The sequence below is a fragment of the Palaemon carinicauda genome, chromosome 1 (assembly GCF_036898095.1).
Source record: "Palaemon carinicauda isolate YSFRI2023 chromosome 1, ASM3689809v2, whole genome shotgun sequence".
Taxonomy (NCBI): domain Eukaryota; kingdom Metazoa; phylum Arthropoda; class Malacostraca; order Decapoda; family Palaemonidae; genus Palaemon; species Palaemon carinicauda.
Window position 1 is genome coordinate 117488159 of NC_090725.1, and position 17530 is coordinate 117505688.

Genomic DNA, 17530 nt, shown 5'->3' on the forward strand with positions numbered 1-17530 from the left:
CAGGAGAAAGTCGCGAAGTGTGCCACGCAGGTTACTTCGTGGCTTGACCTCTGGCTGGGATCTCTTGGCATCCTGTTGCGATCCGAAGATTTGTCTAAGGAGAGCATCAGGAAGGCCTTGGAGACCTTCCTCCTCTCGGGCATACGCACCATTGAGTTTCTGGCCCACCAACTCTCGAACTTGTGGGCCAACTCAATCCAGAAACGTCGTGATGCGGTGGCAGAGAGGTTTCACGCGAAGGTCCCAGCCGTCGAGGTCAGCAGGCTCAGACATTCTTCCCTTCTAGGGAAGAACCTGTTCGAGCCTAAAGACTTGGAGCAGGCAGCCGAGAGGTGGAGGAAGTCCAACCAGGACTCCCTCCTTCATAGGGCTCTTACATCTTAGCCCTATAAACCTCCGGCACCTCAACAACCTCGCCCGCCCAAGACAACGAAACCGGCTGTGGCAGTGAAGGCAACGGTGTCAAAGCCCTTTCCTGTCAAAGACAGGGGAGGAAAGAATCCTAGAGGGAGCGGCTGAGGCTGCAAACGCCGGATTGGCAGTCCCCCTGCATGTCCACCAGTGGGGGGATGCCTTCAAAGTTGTGCAACCAGGTAGCAGCAACTTGGGGCCGATTCCTGGACGATTTCCGTAATCGGTCAGGGATATCGCGTCCCGTTCATAATATCTCTACCTCCCCTGATGGCGGATCCAGTGTCGTTGAGCTCCTTTGCCTTAGGATCGGCAAGGGGCCAAGCCCTACGGCAGTGGTCCAGACCATGTTAAAGAAGGGTGCGCTTCAGGATGTCGTCGACGGTTTCCCAGTCCTCTTCAGTCGACTCTTTCTTGTAAAGAAGGCGTCTGGAGGCTGGAGACCAGTGATCGACCTCTCAGCCCTGAACAGGTTTGTCAAACAAACCCCGTTCAGCATGGAGACGGCGGACACGGTCAGACTTGCGGTGAGACCACAAGTCTCCATGTGTACACTGGACCTGAAGGACGCGTACTTCCAGATCCCAGTCCATCCGTCTTTAAGGAAGTACCTAAGATTCAGCCTAGACAACAAGATCTACCAGTTCAAGGTGCTGTGTTTCGGTCTCTCCACAGCACCTCAGGTTTTCACCAGGGTGTTTACACTGATTTCTTCGTGGGCACACAGGATCGGCATCCGTCTCCTCCGCTATCTGGACGACTGGCTGATGCTGGCAGACTCGGAGTCGACCCTTCTTCGACACCGAGACAAGCTTCTGGGGACTTTGCCAAGATCTAGGGATCATGGTAAATCTCGAGAAGTCTTCTCTGCTTCCAACTCAATGATTGGTATATCTAGGCATGATCTTCATGATCTTGGACACCAATCTCCACAAAGCCTTCCCATCAGACGACAGGATAGCAAGGCTGAGGAGGTTCGCAGTTCCTTTCCTCAGACAAGAACTCCCAGCCCAATCGTGGTTACGTCTCCTCGGTCACCTTTCTTCTCTGGCCCGTCTAGTTCCCAACGGTCGCCTCAGGATGAGATCCCTGCAATGGCGACTCAAGTCCCTGTGGAATCAAGGTCACGATTCCCCGGACATTTTGGTCCCAATGGGTCCTGCGGAACAGACTGATCTCCAGTGGTGGTTGACAGAGGAAAACCTACGAAAGGGAGTGGATCTTCTTGTCCTCCCCCCGGATTTGATGCTGTTTTCAGACGCCTCAAAAAAAGGGTGGAGGGCCCACGTTCTGAACCACAGGACCTCAGGCCTATGGTCAGAATCAGAAAAGTGCCTCCACATAAACCTGCTAGAAATGAAGGCCGTGTATCTGGCACTTCAGCAGTTCCAACAGTACCTGGCGGGTCACTCCGTGGTGGTGATGAGCGACAACACCACGGTAGTGGCTTACATCAACAAGCAGGGAGGTACCTTTTCACAGCAGCTATCCCATCTTACAGTAGAGATGCTGAGATGGACCGAAGTCCACTCGATTCCACTATCAGCTTGCTTCATTCCAGGCAAGAGGAATGTGCTCGCCGACAGTCTGAGCAGAGCATCTCAGATAGTGAGTACCGAGTGGTCTTTGGATGGTTTAGTAGCCAACAAAGTCCTGACTTTGTGGGGTTCCCCGATTGTGGATCTGTTTGTGACAGCTTTGAATTTCAAGCTCCCGCTGTACTGCTCCCCAGTCCCGGACCCCAAGGCACTCTGGCAAGATGCCTCCCAACAACGGTGGGACAACATCGATGGCTACGCCTTTCCCCCGTTCTGTCTGATGAGAAGAGTACTCAACAAGACCAGAATATCGGTCAACTTTTCAATGACCTTAATAGCTCCGCTATGACATCACGCCGAGTGGTTCCCGGACCTTCTGCAGCTCCTGACGGAACTCCCGAGAGAACTTCCTCCTCGACACGAGCTACTCAGACAACCGCATGCCAGCATCTTCCACAAAGCCGTAGCTTCGCTACGACTTTACGCCTGGAGACTACCCAGCGTCTCCTCACAGAGAGAGGCTTTTCGCAACAAGTTGCGGAAAGGATGTCTCGACACCTGCGAAAGTCATCCGCAGGGGTCTACCAGGCAAAGTGGAGAGTCTTCTGTGGTTGGTGTCGTGGAAGGGGTATCCCTCCACTCGATGCCACTATTCCAGTCTTGCTTTCAGGCTCAAAGGAATGGACATTTCCTCCTCGCTGGAACTTTCCCTACTCATACGAAGTTATGAACTTACCTGCCCCCAGTCGGAAGTGAGACCTCCTCCATGGAACGTGGTTCGAGTCCTCAGGTCTTCTAAGAGACCTCCTTTCGAACCATTACGCCAGGCTTCTGATCACCACCTTACTTGGAAGACGGTGTTCCTCCTTGCTCTGGCCTCGGCCAAGCGAGTCAGCGAACTTCATGGTCTCTCGTATGACATCGCCCATTCAAAGGGATGGGGGGTGGTAACGTTCAGATTCGTCCCTGAGTTTGTAGCTAAAACTTAGAATCCTGGAGTTCCGGACCCCCGGTTCGACTCCTTCCGGATTTCGAGTCTCCGTTCTGTAAGAGATGACCCAGACCATCTCCTACTGTGCCCAGTAAGGAGTCTGAGGCTCTACCTTAAGATAACAGCTGCAATCCGTCCTCGAGTGCAAGCATTGTTCGTGAGCACGGGAAGGACGAAGAGGAGGGTCACTAAGAATGCAATCTCAGCTTGGATTCGCAGGGTTATCCACCCTTCCCTGAATCCTGACCTTCCTCCGTCACGTCGCCCTAGGGCACACGATGTCAGAGGCATCGTTACGTCCCTGGCATTCAAGAAAAATTACTCTGTGACGCAGGTTCTACAAGCAGGGGTGTGGAAGCGTCAAACGACCTTCACAGCCCACTACCTGCAAGACGTGACCCACAGGAGGCTCGATACTTTCTCTATCGGCCCTGTGGTGGCGGCACAACAGCTGGTTTAAACCTCAGCCTCCCAAATGGACAAGTAGGAGAAGGTTGAGGGCATTGTTACCCGGTTTTAGTCTGCATGAATGAAAAGGTATGCCTGGCCCTTATTCTTTTCTTCATTCTCCCCTCTATTGGGGAAAGTAGCATCCTGGGTTCTCTGCACAGCTGACCTCACACCACTGCAGGTAAACCATGTTTCCTTGTGTTCCTAGTATTAAGTTAATACTGTCACGTCCCCATACCCTTACGAGGTGGTATTGGGATCGTCCTAACTTAGATTTCCATCTAAAGGACTCCAGGTCAACTTCCTAGGACGAGTCACACTTCACTCCTTCACACACTAGCTTACGTAGGCCGCAGTCCTTGCAGAGCAAGGCACTTGCGAGGTGCAGGGACCCCTTATCTTGAGTTCTACACACTCAGATACTGAGTCCCCGGGCAAAAGCCAAAGCCAGTACGGCTGGGACTTACCACCCTACCTAAGGGTTAAGTCACCCTAATTAAATAGCGTGGTTTGTATTTCGGTTACGGAACAAATGACAAATTCGTAGATAATTTGTATTCCGACCGATGGCCAATCAGGGCGGCAGGGGAAAAACCCGGCTACGACAAGGCATGTAGGAAGTGAGCGTACTTGATCATAACCTCGACAGCTGTTCTCGGCTCAGACTAAGGGGAGGAGTCAGTAGGTATCCTGGGGGGGGGGGGGGGTGAACGAGAGGACTCGACCCGTAAAACAAAACAGCTGACTCCAAAGTCTCTGAGAGACGTGAGGTATCCCTGGAGGGGGATGAGGGTATGGGGTGGCATACACCAATAGAGGGGAGGGGAGGAGCCAGCGAGAACTAGCCAATGGTGGGGCTCGAGGCGATCACGTGGGACAGAGAGCGGACAGGAGTACCAACCTGTCCGAACAGAACCACGAGATAAACAAAAACAGAATGATCATATACGGATAATAGAATTAATGTAAAAATAATGTAACATGTAGAACTAGGTTATAAGGCATGCGAAAGCTAAATTAATGCAGTAAGAGAGGGACGCAGGGGTAATGGCAGGGAGAGAATAAATAACAAAAGCCGAGCCCTCCAGCGCGGGTAGGTACCGAGCTGGACAGGGGGGCCAACAACGGCTAGATCGGGTATGATGCAGATCGGTAGGATAACAAAAAACTAGAATAAAAAACTGCCAAGCGAGAGTCCCACTCGAACTAATAGCGTAACTCTTATCTAGGTGTAATGAGTAATAAATCCTAGATTAAAAAACACCATAACGCAATAACAAAAACCTTCCAGGTACTCGGCCTTGAAGGGTAGCAAGCAAGCCAAAACCTAAAGTAAAGTTCAAATAGCTATGATACGTGATCAATATAATATCAGTATAGCAAAGTGTTAATCGGTAAAAAACTCCAGCGCAACAGGTTCAAAACGAATAACAATTAGTATAGAAGACTAATTGCAAGGCGTTAAGAACGAGCCAAGGAGGTAGCAAAGCCAACATGGCCGCCGCGTAGCGGGGCCATCGAAACTGAGAAAACACGAAAACTCAAATAATAATAAAGATAAGGGCAATGCTACCTCCAGAAGCTCAAAAATCATAGATCTAGTACTTAACTTGGATGAGGAATCTTGGGTATCCGACATCTTGCTCTAGAACAGGAGCAAACCACCGAAAACACAGAGCCAAAAAAGCACAACAAACGGTCGTAGTGATGCTATGAAAAGCAGTGATGTAGTTGGCGTGGGTTGAGATGGTGGTAGTAGCTTTCAGTGGTGGGTGTTGAACGGCACCTCGCTGTTACAGGGATGTTGAAGAGGAGATATCTAAATGGCACGAGGCCTCTGGTTGTGGTTTAACACGCCCCAGTATTATACCGACACCTATTTAGGTGAGCGAGCTGGGTTCAACCCTGGCATTCCTATGCAACTTTTTTCTCTGGTAATACATAGCAGTTATATACCTTAGAAATGATGCAAAAGGAGTATTTCACGGAGCGGCACAGGTGGAGCCCAGAAATAGATTTTTCCTTCGTCAAAATCCCTTTTTTCCTAACCATACAAACCTTAGCTATTTAATCAAACTTGCCCGCCAGCCCTGTCCCCCAGGAAGTCCTACCTCTAAGCAAAGTGAGCTATTCACCGGTGTGTGAGGGCGGGGAGGGGTAGCTAGCTACCCCTCCCTACCCCCTCGCTAACTAGCGAGAGGGTAGTAAACCCTCGTTAAAAATCTAATGGCTCGTCGTTTCAGCTACGCCGAAAGTAATACCCTAATTAAATAGCTAAGGTTTGTATGGTTAGGAAAAATACAAATTATCTATGAATTTGTCATATTTTTGTAAATGATGTCTCCCAATTATTTTTTTCAGGATTTATTTTATCTCTACCTCAAAAGAAGGATGTTGACTATAAAATGCAGAAATATAAACAGATTACTGCCTCAGGTAAGTTTTATTTAATTTTTCCAAATAACGTCCTTTGTTCTGACACAAAAATAAACCCTTGTTCTTTTTATAGGTACAGTATATGACTTCAGTGAAGTGGGAGCACTGCTGATAAAACTTTCAATGAGGTGTGAACAACCATACTGTATACTGATTGTTACCAGTTGGTAGTGGGGAAGCACCGCCCCTCTTGGTCACTCGCTACTCCATTTTGATTTCAGCAGTCTGTGGAGACACACCTCTGTTCCCGCAGGCTAGACACTGGAAAAATTTCCAGCTTTACTCTTGGTCTCTTCTCAATAAACCGCTACGGCGTTTCGGGGAATTGTCCTTGAGTTGGGAACTTTATTACAGTAATACTATCATGTTCCCTTTAATTCTTCAACTCCTTAGGTTGGTCAAGGGTGAAAGCTCGTCCTCGCATCGTTGGAGTTAGACTTCCATAAAGTCTTAAGATCAGACTCCTCAATGAGGTAATCTGTTTCCATTTGTGACTTTTCGCCAACTCTTCGGGGTTTTCCGACAGACACATGTGAGCAACACGTGTTCTAGCAAGTGCTGTTGATTCAACGTTTTCAGCCTTTTTAATAGAATCCAGTTGCTTTGCAATTGCTTAGCAATTTGGTCTGGCGATCAAATGCTTTTCGAGTGAGGACAGGATTCCCTGTCCTCACCTGGGTAGCACTCAGGCGAGCCTTTCTCCTGTGCGGTCACCCCTCTAGGGTGAGTTTGCTGCAGAACGAGGACAGACTTCCTTATTCTCCCCAGGGTAGCGCTCAGGCAAGCGTTCCCCCAGCACGCTTACCCTCGGGGCAACTTTACACAAGGACAGCCTTCTCCGTCCTCATCCATCTGAGTTCGCTAACCCTTTTGGGACCTTCGGCAGATGCCCTTGCAAACTCGAGAGGTTGTCCTTACCTGAGAGCACATCTCCCTGAGTAGCGCAGAAGCACTAACGCGACTTGTCACGTGCACGGACTAGTCTTTCACTTGAATGTTATTTGTAGACAGGCAATTTCTCAACGCTCTCACTCTCAGGGAGTACTCAGTGCTCAAATTATCTCTACATGCGCTCTAGGTTCAATTGCCATTCAACGCACACTTGGGTGGGTTGAGAGGGCAGCGGTATACGCTAACTCTCTCAACTCAACCAAGGCCATGGCTCATGCTCACCCTCTGGGGCTCACACTCCTGTTGCCCTGAAAGACATGCTCATTCTGTCAGCACCCTCAGTGCTCACTCAAGGTAATCAGAGAGCTTTACCCGTCGTTCAACTACGTGCGCTTAGTGTGAGTGGGCGCTCACATCAACGCTTTTGAGCTGGGGAATGTCCTTTGTTAAGATCAAACATGAATGAGACTTTTCGGGGCCTAGAATAGGTGGTCTATCCCATCGCGTAGGTACTACCATTACTCTAAAACAAAAATGGCTATGTTTTCTTATTGAGAGTCCTTAGTGTCTGCATTATCCTCAGAGAGGGGAGGTAGATAATATGAACAGATCTGTTCAAGTGTACTTAATTTGGATTGAATGGTCATTTTCCCTCTCGGGTAGAACTGATGTGTGTCAAATGTTATCCTTTCTGCTTGGTCCCTTAGCAGCTGTCATATTCATCTTGAAGTAGATCAGATAATCTAATGTGGATCAAATGAGCAGGGTTAGAATGGAATTGGTGTAGTGCTGTTTGGAGAAATGAAAAATGCAGTAACTAAAGTAATAGGAAGAATGACCACATTATAAGAGTAAAGATACGTTATGTTGGGGAGACAATGAACATCATCAATGCTTATGCACCACAAGTAGGCTGCACAGAGGAAGAAATTAGCTGCTTTTGGAATGAAATGAATTAGGTAATGCAAGAACTGGAGAAGCATGAGAGGATTATAGTGGGGACAGATTTTAATGGATATGTCTGAAATGGAAGTATTACTGAACATGTGCATGGAAGACATGGGATTGGAGAAAGAAACCCAGAGGAAGAGAGTTTAGTAAACTTTGCCATATCTTTTAGTATGGCAATAGTGAACCTGTCTTTCAAAAAGAGGAGGGAACACTTGATAACTTACAGGATTTGTTGTAGATGCACACAGATTACTTCTTTTACAATGGATAAAAGCTGGCGGGAGTTAAAAATTGTAAAGTTATCACAGGTGTGACCATGTGGCCCCCCAACATAGGATCTTGTGTATGGACCTGAAGATGAAAAGAGAAAGAAAATGAAAACTAATAAAGAAAATCAGGTGGTATAAATTATTAGGGAGGGATAATGATGAGCAGAGTTTAGAAGATGGTTGTTGGGAGATGTTGATCTAGGAATTGAAGATGTGGAAGAATGGTGGAGGCATAATGCATCAGTGATTAGAAAGCATGGGAAGGAGATACTATGGGAAACAGCTTGAATAGTATGGGAAAAAAAGGAGAGCTGGTGGTTGGGTGGAGGAGGTATGAGATATTGTAAAAGATAAAAGGGAGGCAAAGAAAAAAATGTGTAGAGTCACAGTTGGAGGAGGATAGATAATGATTAAGAAAAAAAACAAAAGTGAAAATGGTGGTAGTGCAAGCAAAGGCAAGGGCAAATGAAGAGGTTTATAATAAATGGGAAACCAATGAAGGTTTGAATAAGATACTGTATTTAAACCATTAGAATTAGAAACAAAAGCATGAAGGATATCACTCGTATTTAGCAATTAAATACAGTCAAACCTCTCGATACGAAGGAATCGGCTTACGAAATTTTCACTCGCATTATGAAAAATGTTTTGGACAACAAAAGGCGGTACGGAGCGAGCGCTTGACCATATTCGAGACGGATTTTAAAATTCATGCGCCGCCCGCCCGTAAACTCTCTACCATCCTCTTGCATTCCCATTGGTTATCTCCCTACTCAGATGCTAATACCACCATGAGATCCTGCTCTCCTATTGGTCAGCATCTATGCCTCTATGCATTGGTGATCCTATGTCTTTTTGTTCCGGAAGCAGTATCGTACGCATTGACTTTGTGTTTGTGATTTCATTTTCGTAACAATTTTACAGTACATACTGTTATCGTGTGTGATATTACGTTACATCAGTAGCCATGGGTCCCAAGAAAGTCGCTGATGTTAAGGGAAAGAAGAGGATGATGCTTTCCATGGAGATGAAAATGGAAATAATCAAGAAATATGAGGCTGGCATGCGGTTGAGTGTGCTCGCGAAAGAATCAGGCCGAAATCCGTCTTCGATAGGAAAAATCCTGAAGCAGAAGGAAGCTATCAAAGTAGCAACACCTTCTAAGGGCGTGACTATTTTCTCCAGCAATAGGAACCACGTCCACGTTGAGATGGGAAGACTGCTGCTTGTCGGTATAAAGGATAAAGAAATGGCTGGAGACGCTATCACCGAAGCGATAATCTGCCAGAAAGCCAGCGCCATTTTCGGTGATCTCTTGCTTGCTCAGGCCGAAGCCGATGAAGGAGAAGGAACATCGAAGCAGTAACTCCCAGAGTTCAAGGCTTCTCGTGGGTGGTTTGAAAAATTTAAGAGATGCTCAAGCATTCATTCGGTGGTGCATCATAGGGAGGCTGCAAACTTGGACACGAAAGTGGCCGAAGCCTTTGTTAAGACGTTCAATGAGTTGACTGTCCGGGAAGGCTACAGTCCCCAGCAAGTCTTCAATTGCGACGAGACTGGGCTTTTTTTTTGGAAAAAATGCCTCATCGAACGTACATCATGGCAGAAGAAAAGAGGCTACGTGGGCATAAGCCTATGAAGGATAGGCTTACCCTTGCACTCTGTGCAAATACCAGTGGGGATTGCAAGGTGAAACCCCGGCTTGTGTATCACTCCGATACTCCTCAAGCCTTCAAGACCCACAAAGTCACTAAGGAAAATCTAAACGTGTTGTGGAGGGCTAATGGAAAAGCCTTGGTAACAAGACAATTGTTTATCGAGTGGATAAATATTTGTTTGTTCCATAACTGGAATACAATCCACGCTATTTATTAAGGGTATTACTTTTGGCGGAGCTGAAATGACGAGCCATTAAAATTTAGCGAGGGATAACTGGGGGTAGGAGGGTTAGCTACTGCTGGAGGTCAGCTTGCTGATCCACCGGCCCTCATGGGCGGCATCCCTTCTCTCAGAAGTATGCCCGTGGCAACACCTGATCAGCACTTCATCTTCGAGGAAAGGTTGTTTCCCCCTTCCGAGGGAGAACTGCCTGCGTCTTAATCACTTCACAGACTCCGACTGCTGTTGCTCTCTTCGCCTAGACTACACTCCCCCCTTGCTGAGTCTCTCTTCCTTCGGGGGCGGAGTATAGTCTTAGGCAAGTCTCTCCTGTTAAGTGATCACCTCTCTTGTTCACGAGAGGGGCCACTCATAGAGACTCCTCTTCAGAGGAGTGCTACTGCTGAAGGTCAGCTTACTGGTCCATCGGCCCTCATGGACGTCATCAGTTCCTGATCGTCCTACCAGCTGACCTACCAGCGCAACCTTGTGCTACAGCTAGTCCTTGGACTTGTTGACCTGCCGACCTACCAGCGCAACCTTGCGCTGCAGCTTAGTCCCTTGACTTCGGTCCTGGGGAACACATCAAAAGAGGAGCGGAGGGACCTTAGTGCTGCACCACACGACCTCAGCCCTCTGGTCAGAGTCCGAAAGTACCTTCACTTAAATCTCTTAAGAGATGAAGGCCAAATTTCCAGTCCTTCAGCAGCCTCATCGGTTCCTAACGGACCACTCAGTGATGTGATGGGCGACAATACCACACACCACATAGAGGCTCACATTGACAAGCAAGAAGGAACTTGCTCGCAGCCTCTTCCCATCTAACAGTATAAACACTAAGATGGGCCAAAGTCCGTTCGGTGCCGCTATCAGCCAGCTTCATTCCAGACTAGAGGAATGTGCTCGCCGACAATCTGTGCACAGCATTTTAGATAAGGTATACCGAATGGTCTTTTGGATCACCTTGTAGCCAACAAAGTCCCGATTTTACGGGGTCCTCCAACTAGGGATCTGTTCGCAACGCCCCTGAACTTCAGGCTGCTGTTGCTCCCCAGCCCTAGACCCCAAGGCTCTCTGGCAAGAAACACGCCAACAATGGTGGGTACAAAAATGATGTTTACGTTTCGTCCCTGTTTTGTCTGGAGAAGGGCACTCAAGAAGACTAGGATATCGGTCAGCCTCTCAAGGACTCTCATAGCTCCGCTATGGTATTACGCAGAACGGTTTCCTAACCTTCTGCAGCTCCTGATAGAGTCTCCAAGAGAACCCTCTCCACATCACAGACAACCGTACTTCGACACCTACCACAAGCTATAGCTTTGCTATGATTGTACGCCTGGAGACTATTCAGTACCTCCTCTCTCTCAGAGGCTTTTCGCAAAAAGTTGCGAAAAGGTTGTCTAGATATCTGAGGAATTCCTTAGCATCAGTCTACCAGGCAGTATAACATTTTCTGTGGTTGGTGTCTGGGAAAGTGTCTCTCTTCACTCGATACCTCTATTCCAGCAATAGCGGAATCCTCGAGTATATGCAAGAGGAAAAGACCCCCTTTTCAGTTTCAACAAGTAAAGACGATCACTCAGCCTTGAGCCTTTGCCTTCAAACTGAAAGGAAGGGACATCCTCTCATCGCTAGACCTCTCCTAACTCATACGGCCTTACAACTTGCCTTTCCCCAGTCGGAATTGAGACCTTCCTCTCGGAACATGGTTCAAACTCTCCGGTCTCTAAAGAGACCTCCGTATGTTCCACTTCACCAGGCAACAAATTTTCACCTGGTTTAAGAAGACAATGTTCTTACACACTCTGACAGCAGCCATACGAGTCAAGGAACTTCATGGTCTCTCTTTCGACATCGCCCATTAATGAGAAGGGCGAAAGGCAACGTTAAGTTTCGTCCCCGAGTATGTCGCCAGACACAGTCTCCAGAGGTGAGGGATCCTACACAAGTCTCCACTCGGTAACGGATGATCCATATCATCCGTTACTGTACCCAGGGTAAGGTATGAGACTCTTATCTTAAGAGAACAGCAACAGCCCTCCAGTTCCCTTCTCTTATCATCAGCACTGGGGGAGACTAAAGGAGGATCACCAAAACATCATCTCTGCTGGATTCAAAGAGTCAACAATTATGCCCTGACTCCAGAGCCTCACCCAACGTGAATGGCCATTCTAAGCAGATTACTCTGTGCCGCAGGTTTTACAAGAAAGGATGTGAATGCTCCAGGTGACTTTCACAACCTTTTTACTGCAAGATGTGACCCACAGGAACTCGATACGGTCTCTATAGGTCCTGTGGTGGCTGCACAATAGCTGGTTGCATACCTCAAGCTCCTTATTGGACAAGTAGCAGAAAGTTGAGGGCGCTGTTACCCGGTTTTAGTCTGCGTGAATGAAAAGATTTGACTGGCTCTTATTCTTTTCTTCATCCTACCTTCTCGTGGGGGAAAGCAGCATCCGGGGTTCTCTGCATAAGCTGACCTCAAACCACTGCAGGTAAACCATGCTCCCATGTGTACCTAGTATTAAGCTAATAGTGTTGCGTTCCCATACCCTGGCGAGGTGGTATTGGGAAAGTCTTGGTTACAACAGTTTTTCCTACAAGAGACTCTGAATAACTTTACCTAGCCAGTCACACTTCTGCATATCTTAACACACAGCAGCAAGGTTTTAGCGAGGCGCAGGGACTCCTTATTTTTGTCTAACATACTCAGATAAGGAGCCCCCGGGTAAAGCCAAAAGCCAGATTGGCAGGGACGTCCACCCTTCCTAATGGATGAGTCACCCCTAATAAATAGTGTGGTTTGTATTCCAGTTATGGAACAAATGACAAAGTCGTAGATAATTTGTATTTTTCCTTACTATACAAACTTTAGCTTTTTATACAAACTTACCCGCCAGCCCTATCCCCCTTGAAGTCCTACCTCCAAGGAAAGTGAGCTAAATCACAGGTGTGTGAGTGGGAGTGGTAGCAAGCTACCCTCCCCTACCCCGCGCTAACTAGCAGTGGGGGTAGTTAACTCTCGCTAAAGTTTAATGACTCATCATTTCAGCTCCGCCGAAAGTAATACCCCTAATAAATAACTAAGGTTTGTATCGTTAGGAAAAATACAAATTATCTACGAATTTGTCATGATTGATATTCTCTACAGCAAATTTCCTTTTGAGAAACACATTAGGTCTGTGTTTTCTTCAATTGCACAAAAGATTGGCTTATTGAGAAAGTCTTTCAAGATTTTCAGTGATCAATCTATTCTGAAGAAGTGTTTTAATTCTTTCATTTTACTTTGTTTCTAGTATTGTTCTTGTGTCTGGTCTTCAGCTGCTGATTCTCCTCTTAATTTGTTGGACAGGAACTTATGATCTATTAAGTTTCGTATTCCTGATCTAGATATTAATCTTTGGCAGCATCATTCAATTAGTTCATTATGCATGTTGCATAAGATTTTTCATAATTCTGACCATTCTTTACATTCAGATCTTCCTAGACTATTCCATCCTGTTTGTAATACTAGGTATGCAGTTAATTCTTATAGTCAGGCCTTGTCTATCATGAGGCTCAATATTACACAGTAATCTAGAAGTTTTATTCCAGCTGTGATCAAGTTGTGGAATGATCTTCCTAATCAGGTAGTTGAATCACTAGAACTTCAAAAGTTCAAAGTTGCAGCAAATGTTTTGATGTTGAACAGGCTGACAGGAGTCTTTTTATAGTTATATATAAATTATCTGTTTTAATAATGTTAATGTTTTTTAAAAATATTTTTTAATTTTTCATTATTTATATTGTTTATTTATTTCTTTAGTTCCTTTCCTCACTGGGCTATTTTTCCCTGGTAGAGCCCTTGGGCTTATAGCATCTTGCTCTTCCAACTGGGGTTGTAGCCTGGCCAGTAATGATAATAATGATAATAGTAATTATTCATTAATATAGACTGGAAAGGAGAGAGTTAATCTTTATGGAATGTTCATAGTCAATAGCATGATTTATGATTTAAGGATACAAGGGTTTTATAAAACAAAGGTTAATTTCATAATACAATATTGCCTTGTCTTTTGGATGCTATTTTACCCCTTTTTTCACATGATGCTCTTGGTAGATGTAGAATGTAGATTTACAAGTTATTGTTCCCAACTTTTGATTTTATAAGTAGACATTTCCTTGAACCTGTTCACTGACAAATATTTGGTTTCCATATTTTACCAACATATAATTTTTTCTATGGAAATAACTTTAGAACCATTTTACATCAGAATTTTATGCCTCCAAGAATTTGTCCATATTGGTCTCACAATCTGATGATTGGAGAATGGATGCATTGGGTCACATCAAATTGCATGATGACACTAATTATACCAAGCATTCGGAGCTTATTAGAATTGCCATTGTAATGTCTTTTAATTAAGTGTAGAGGTGTTATTTAAATTTAGTGGAATGAGTTTTTTAGCATTTGTACATTACTGACCAAATACCTCTGACATACCGTATTAAATCAGAATAAAACCTTACTGTATGACTTGTGTACAATAGTTAAAGAACCTTTGAGTCCATGCATTGTCCAGTGGGTAAGATATCTTCAAGATTATTATACCTCAGTATTTTAAATAGTCATTAGAAATGGACTAGAGGAACAGTTTCAGTCTCAGGAGGCATCACTGTTCATGTTCACTTCAACATTAAATAGTTAAAGTGTACCACAATTGACATGATTTGCAGATTGTTGTGATTTATCAAGTTTTTGAGCTGAATACTGTAATGTGGCTCAGGGATTGTGGGCACAAAAGGGTTTCTTTTTACGTTTTTTTTTTTTTTTTTCATAGAATAACCTATAACTGTACTTTCCAGGTTCACACAAGTGGTTGCTCCTTGGTTGCAAGAAGTCTCTCTGCGAGTCCAAGGTAGGTTAAGTTTGTGATACATTATACTAGTTGTTCCTGATATCTAATGGTAACTAGAAAAATTACATTTGTTCTGTAACTGGAATACAAACCACGCTATTTCTTAGAGGTATTACTTTCGCCGTAGCTGAAATGATGAGCCATTAAAGTTTAGTGAGGGTTAACTACCTACACCGCTAGTTAGTGGGGGGGGTAGGGGTGGTAGCTTGCTACTGCTCCCACTCACACACCTGTGATTTAGCTCACTTTACTTTTGGCTCGGATGGTGAACGTACGTTGCCGCTCTTCATCCTTCGCCTTTATTGGACTGCCATTAATCTGTTTTTGCTATTTCTTTTTTCTAGTGTGTGTTTATGTGTTGACTAATGCAAGCATGCGCACCTGCCCTGGACTCACCAGCCGGCCCTGTGGAACTTTTATGTCGGCGGTGGAGACTGATCCCCACACCCTTTGTCCCACCTGCAGAGGTCAAAGGTGTGATTTTAATAATAAGTGTAGTGAGTCTAGGGAGTGGTCTGCCTCCCAGTGGGAGAGGTTTGGGTGACGGCGGAAGAAGAAGTTTAAGCGGGATATTTCTCCTTCTAAGGTTCCTTCGAAAGGGGAAAAACCCAAGGCCTCTTCTTCCTTCTCCCGACCCTCCTCCGAAGCTCCTACTCGTTCGGTGTCTTCCGAGAGACCGTCAAGTAGTAGCGTAGACCAATTTAGTATCGGCCAACCCCGGTCCTCGAGAGATGGTGTTGTTCCCCTAGCGAAGCAGCCCCACCTCTCCCCCCGGGAGAGGCCTTGTCAATAACTTCCTTGTTACAGGTTTGGTCGTCCTTTGGGGCTCTCGGGTCTGCCCTCCAAGGACGCATTGCTGAAAATCATCCGCTGGGGTGCTAGTGTGCAGCAGTCATCGTCGCCATCGGAAGTTGATCCTCTGGCCCTTGTCGACGTTGTAGTGTCAGAGGTGTCGCCTATGATCTTGTCTGACTCCTCTTCTCCTCCAGACTCTCCAGCTGTTGCTGCTGACTTAGTTTCCCCCATTCCTGATCATCCTTTGTGGGGAAACTAAGTCCAACGTCTTTCTCTCCTGCGAGTGTTTCTTCCCCTCGGGGGAGTTCACCCATAGAGACTCCTCTTTGGAGGACTGCTGCAGCTCACGGTCAGCTTGCTGATCCAACAGCCCCTAGAGGGCATCTTCATCGTAAAGCTCGCCCTCCACTTCGCCTTAGAGGTCTCCCTTCACCATCGGTTGAAAGGTGCCTCTGCGGCTCTTCTGCTTCGTCATCGCAGCTGTCACCGGCAGAGGAGCCTCCGCTGCAGTCATTTTTTGGCCATCGACCTTCGACCGTGCCTGGACCTGCTACTAGTCTTCCAACTTCGGTCCTGGACCTCTTTGCAGATCGTTCGCGATCTCCATCGGTGGATGCTCGCCCTTCCAAAGGGCACATCGCAGTTCCTGATCTACCATCCAACCGACCTACCGACCTTCCATTGCCGTTTCTGTTCCCGGTAAAGCCTCTTGAGGCCCTACCGAAGTGCGCAGCTTTGTGCCATCGCCCTTCAGCTCGCCAACCTCCTACAGTGGACCAGCGCTCACCAGCAGGCCATCAGCACCAGCCTGCTTGTCAGCGCTCTACAACGCTTCAGCGCGCCCCTTCACCTGCTCGCCCTCATATACGGCAGCTGCAACATGCGCCAATGCGCCAGCGCTCTCCTACGTGCCAACACTCTCCTGTGCACCAGTGCTCTCCCGCGCGCCAGCACTCTGCCGCGTGCCAGCACTCTCCTGCACGTCAGCGCTCTCCCGCACTCCAGCACTTACCTGCGCGTCTTCGAGCTCCTGCGTGCCAGCATTCTCCTATGCGCCAGCGCTCTCCTACGTGCCATCACTCCTCTGGGCGCGTGCGCCATCATTTGCTTACGCGCACGCGCCATCACTTTTCCGCGCGTACGCGCCATCACTTGCCCGCGCATACGCGCCATATCTCTCTTGCGAGCCTGATCTCACTTGCACGCTCGCCCACGCACCAGTACTCTCCCGCGCGCGCTCGCCATCTCTCTCCCATGCGCCAGCGCTCGTCCACGCGCCAGCGCTCTCCTGCTCGCCAGATCTCTCCCATGCGCATGCACCAGGTCGCACGCACCCGACACTCGCCCACGCGCGCGCCAACACTCGCCCGCGCGCCACCACTCGTTCGCGCGCGCAAGCCATCTCTCGCCCATGCGCCAGCTCTCACCTGCGTACCAACACTCTCCCGCGCACCAGTGCTCGCCAACACGAGTATAAGAACTGCACTCGGTCAGGTTACCTTCGCCTCACTCCCCTCCTCGCAAAGACCTTTCAGCGCGCCCATCCGGTAAAGGGGAACAGGCTTCTGCAGAGGGTTTCAGGATCCCAATACTGCCTTCTTCTAAGGCGGACCCACCTATAATGAAACTCCTCGCAGGGAACCTTCGGTCCCTTTCTCTTTAGGGGATCTGTCTGACAGTGTATCGGTCAGTCAACAGCCATGGTTCAGTGCCTTAGTCAGAGTAGTAGCACAGGCCTTCAATCCTGCCCTGTCTTACCGCTCATCGGAGCAGCCTATAGCTCCAGACTCTCAACACAGAACCATGGCTTCTTACCCCCCTGAAGAGGAAAAGAGGAGTCTCTGGCGTGGTCACTTCCTCGAGGTAAAACTGACTTTGGTCAGGCCATTAAGGCTAGTCCCTTCTCCATCTTCCCCAGGATACTCTCCCACCTCACCTTTGCCAAGGGAGTCGCATGGGGAAAGGACCTCCTACATTCCACTGTCGAAGGAAGCCTCCCCTCATGCAGAGAGTTCCCTATTG

The 17530-nt window shown here is 47.3% G+C and overlaps 1 protein-coding gene across 6 annotated transcripts in view; it reads left to right on the plus strand.

The window, feature by feature from the left end:
* CPT2 (Carnitine palmitoyltransferase 2) overlaps nucleotides 1-17530 on the plus strand; it is a 421879-nt gene that overhangs the window by 50958 nt on the left and 353391 nt on the right. For 3 of the 6 annotated variants that reach the window (XM_068384285.1, XM_068384301.1, XM_068384315.1), the window contains exons 2-3: nucleotides 5752-5826; nucleotides 14661-14713. In XM_068384285.1, coding sequence (XP_068240386.1) covers nucleotides 5752-5826; nucleotides 14661-14713 — 128 coding nt within the window. The remainder of the gene's footprint in view (nucleotides 1-5751; nucleotides 5827-14660; nucleotides 14714-17530) is intronic. The other 3 variants (XM_068384278.1, XM_068384293.1, XM_068384307.1) reach the window with 1 other exon arrangement.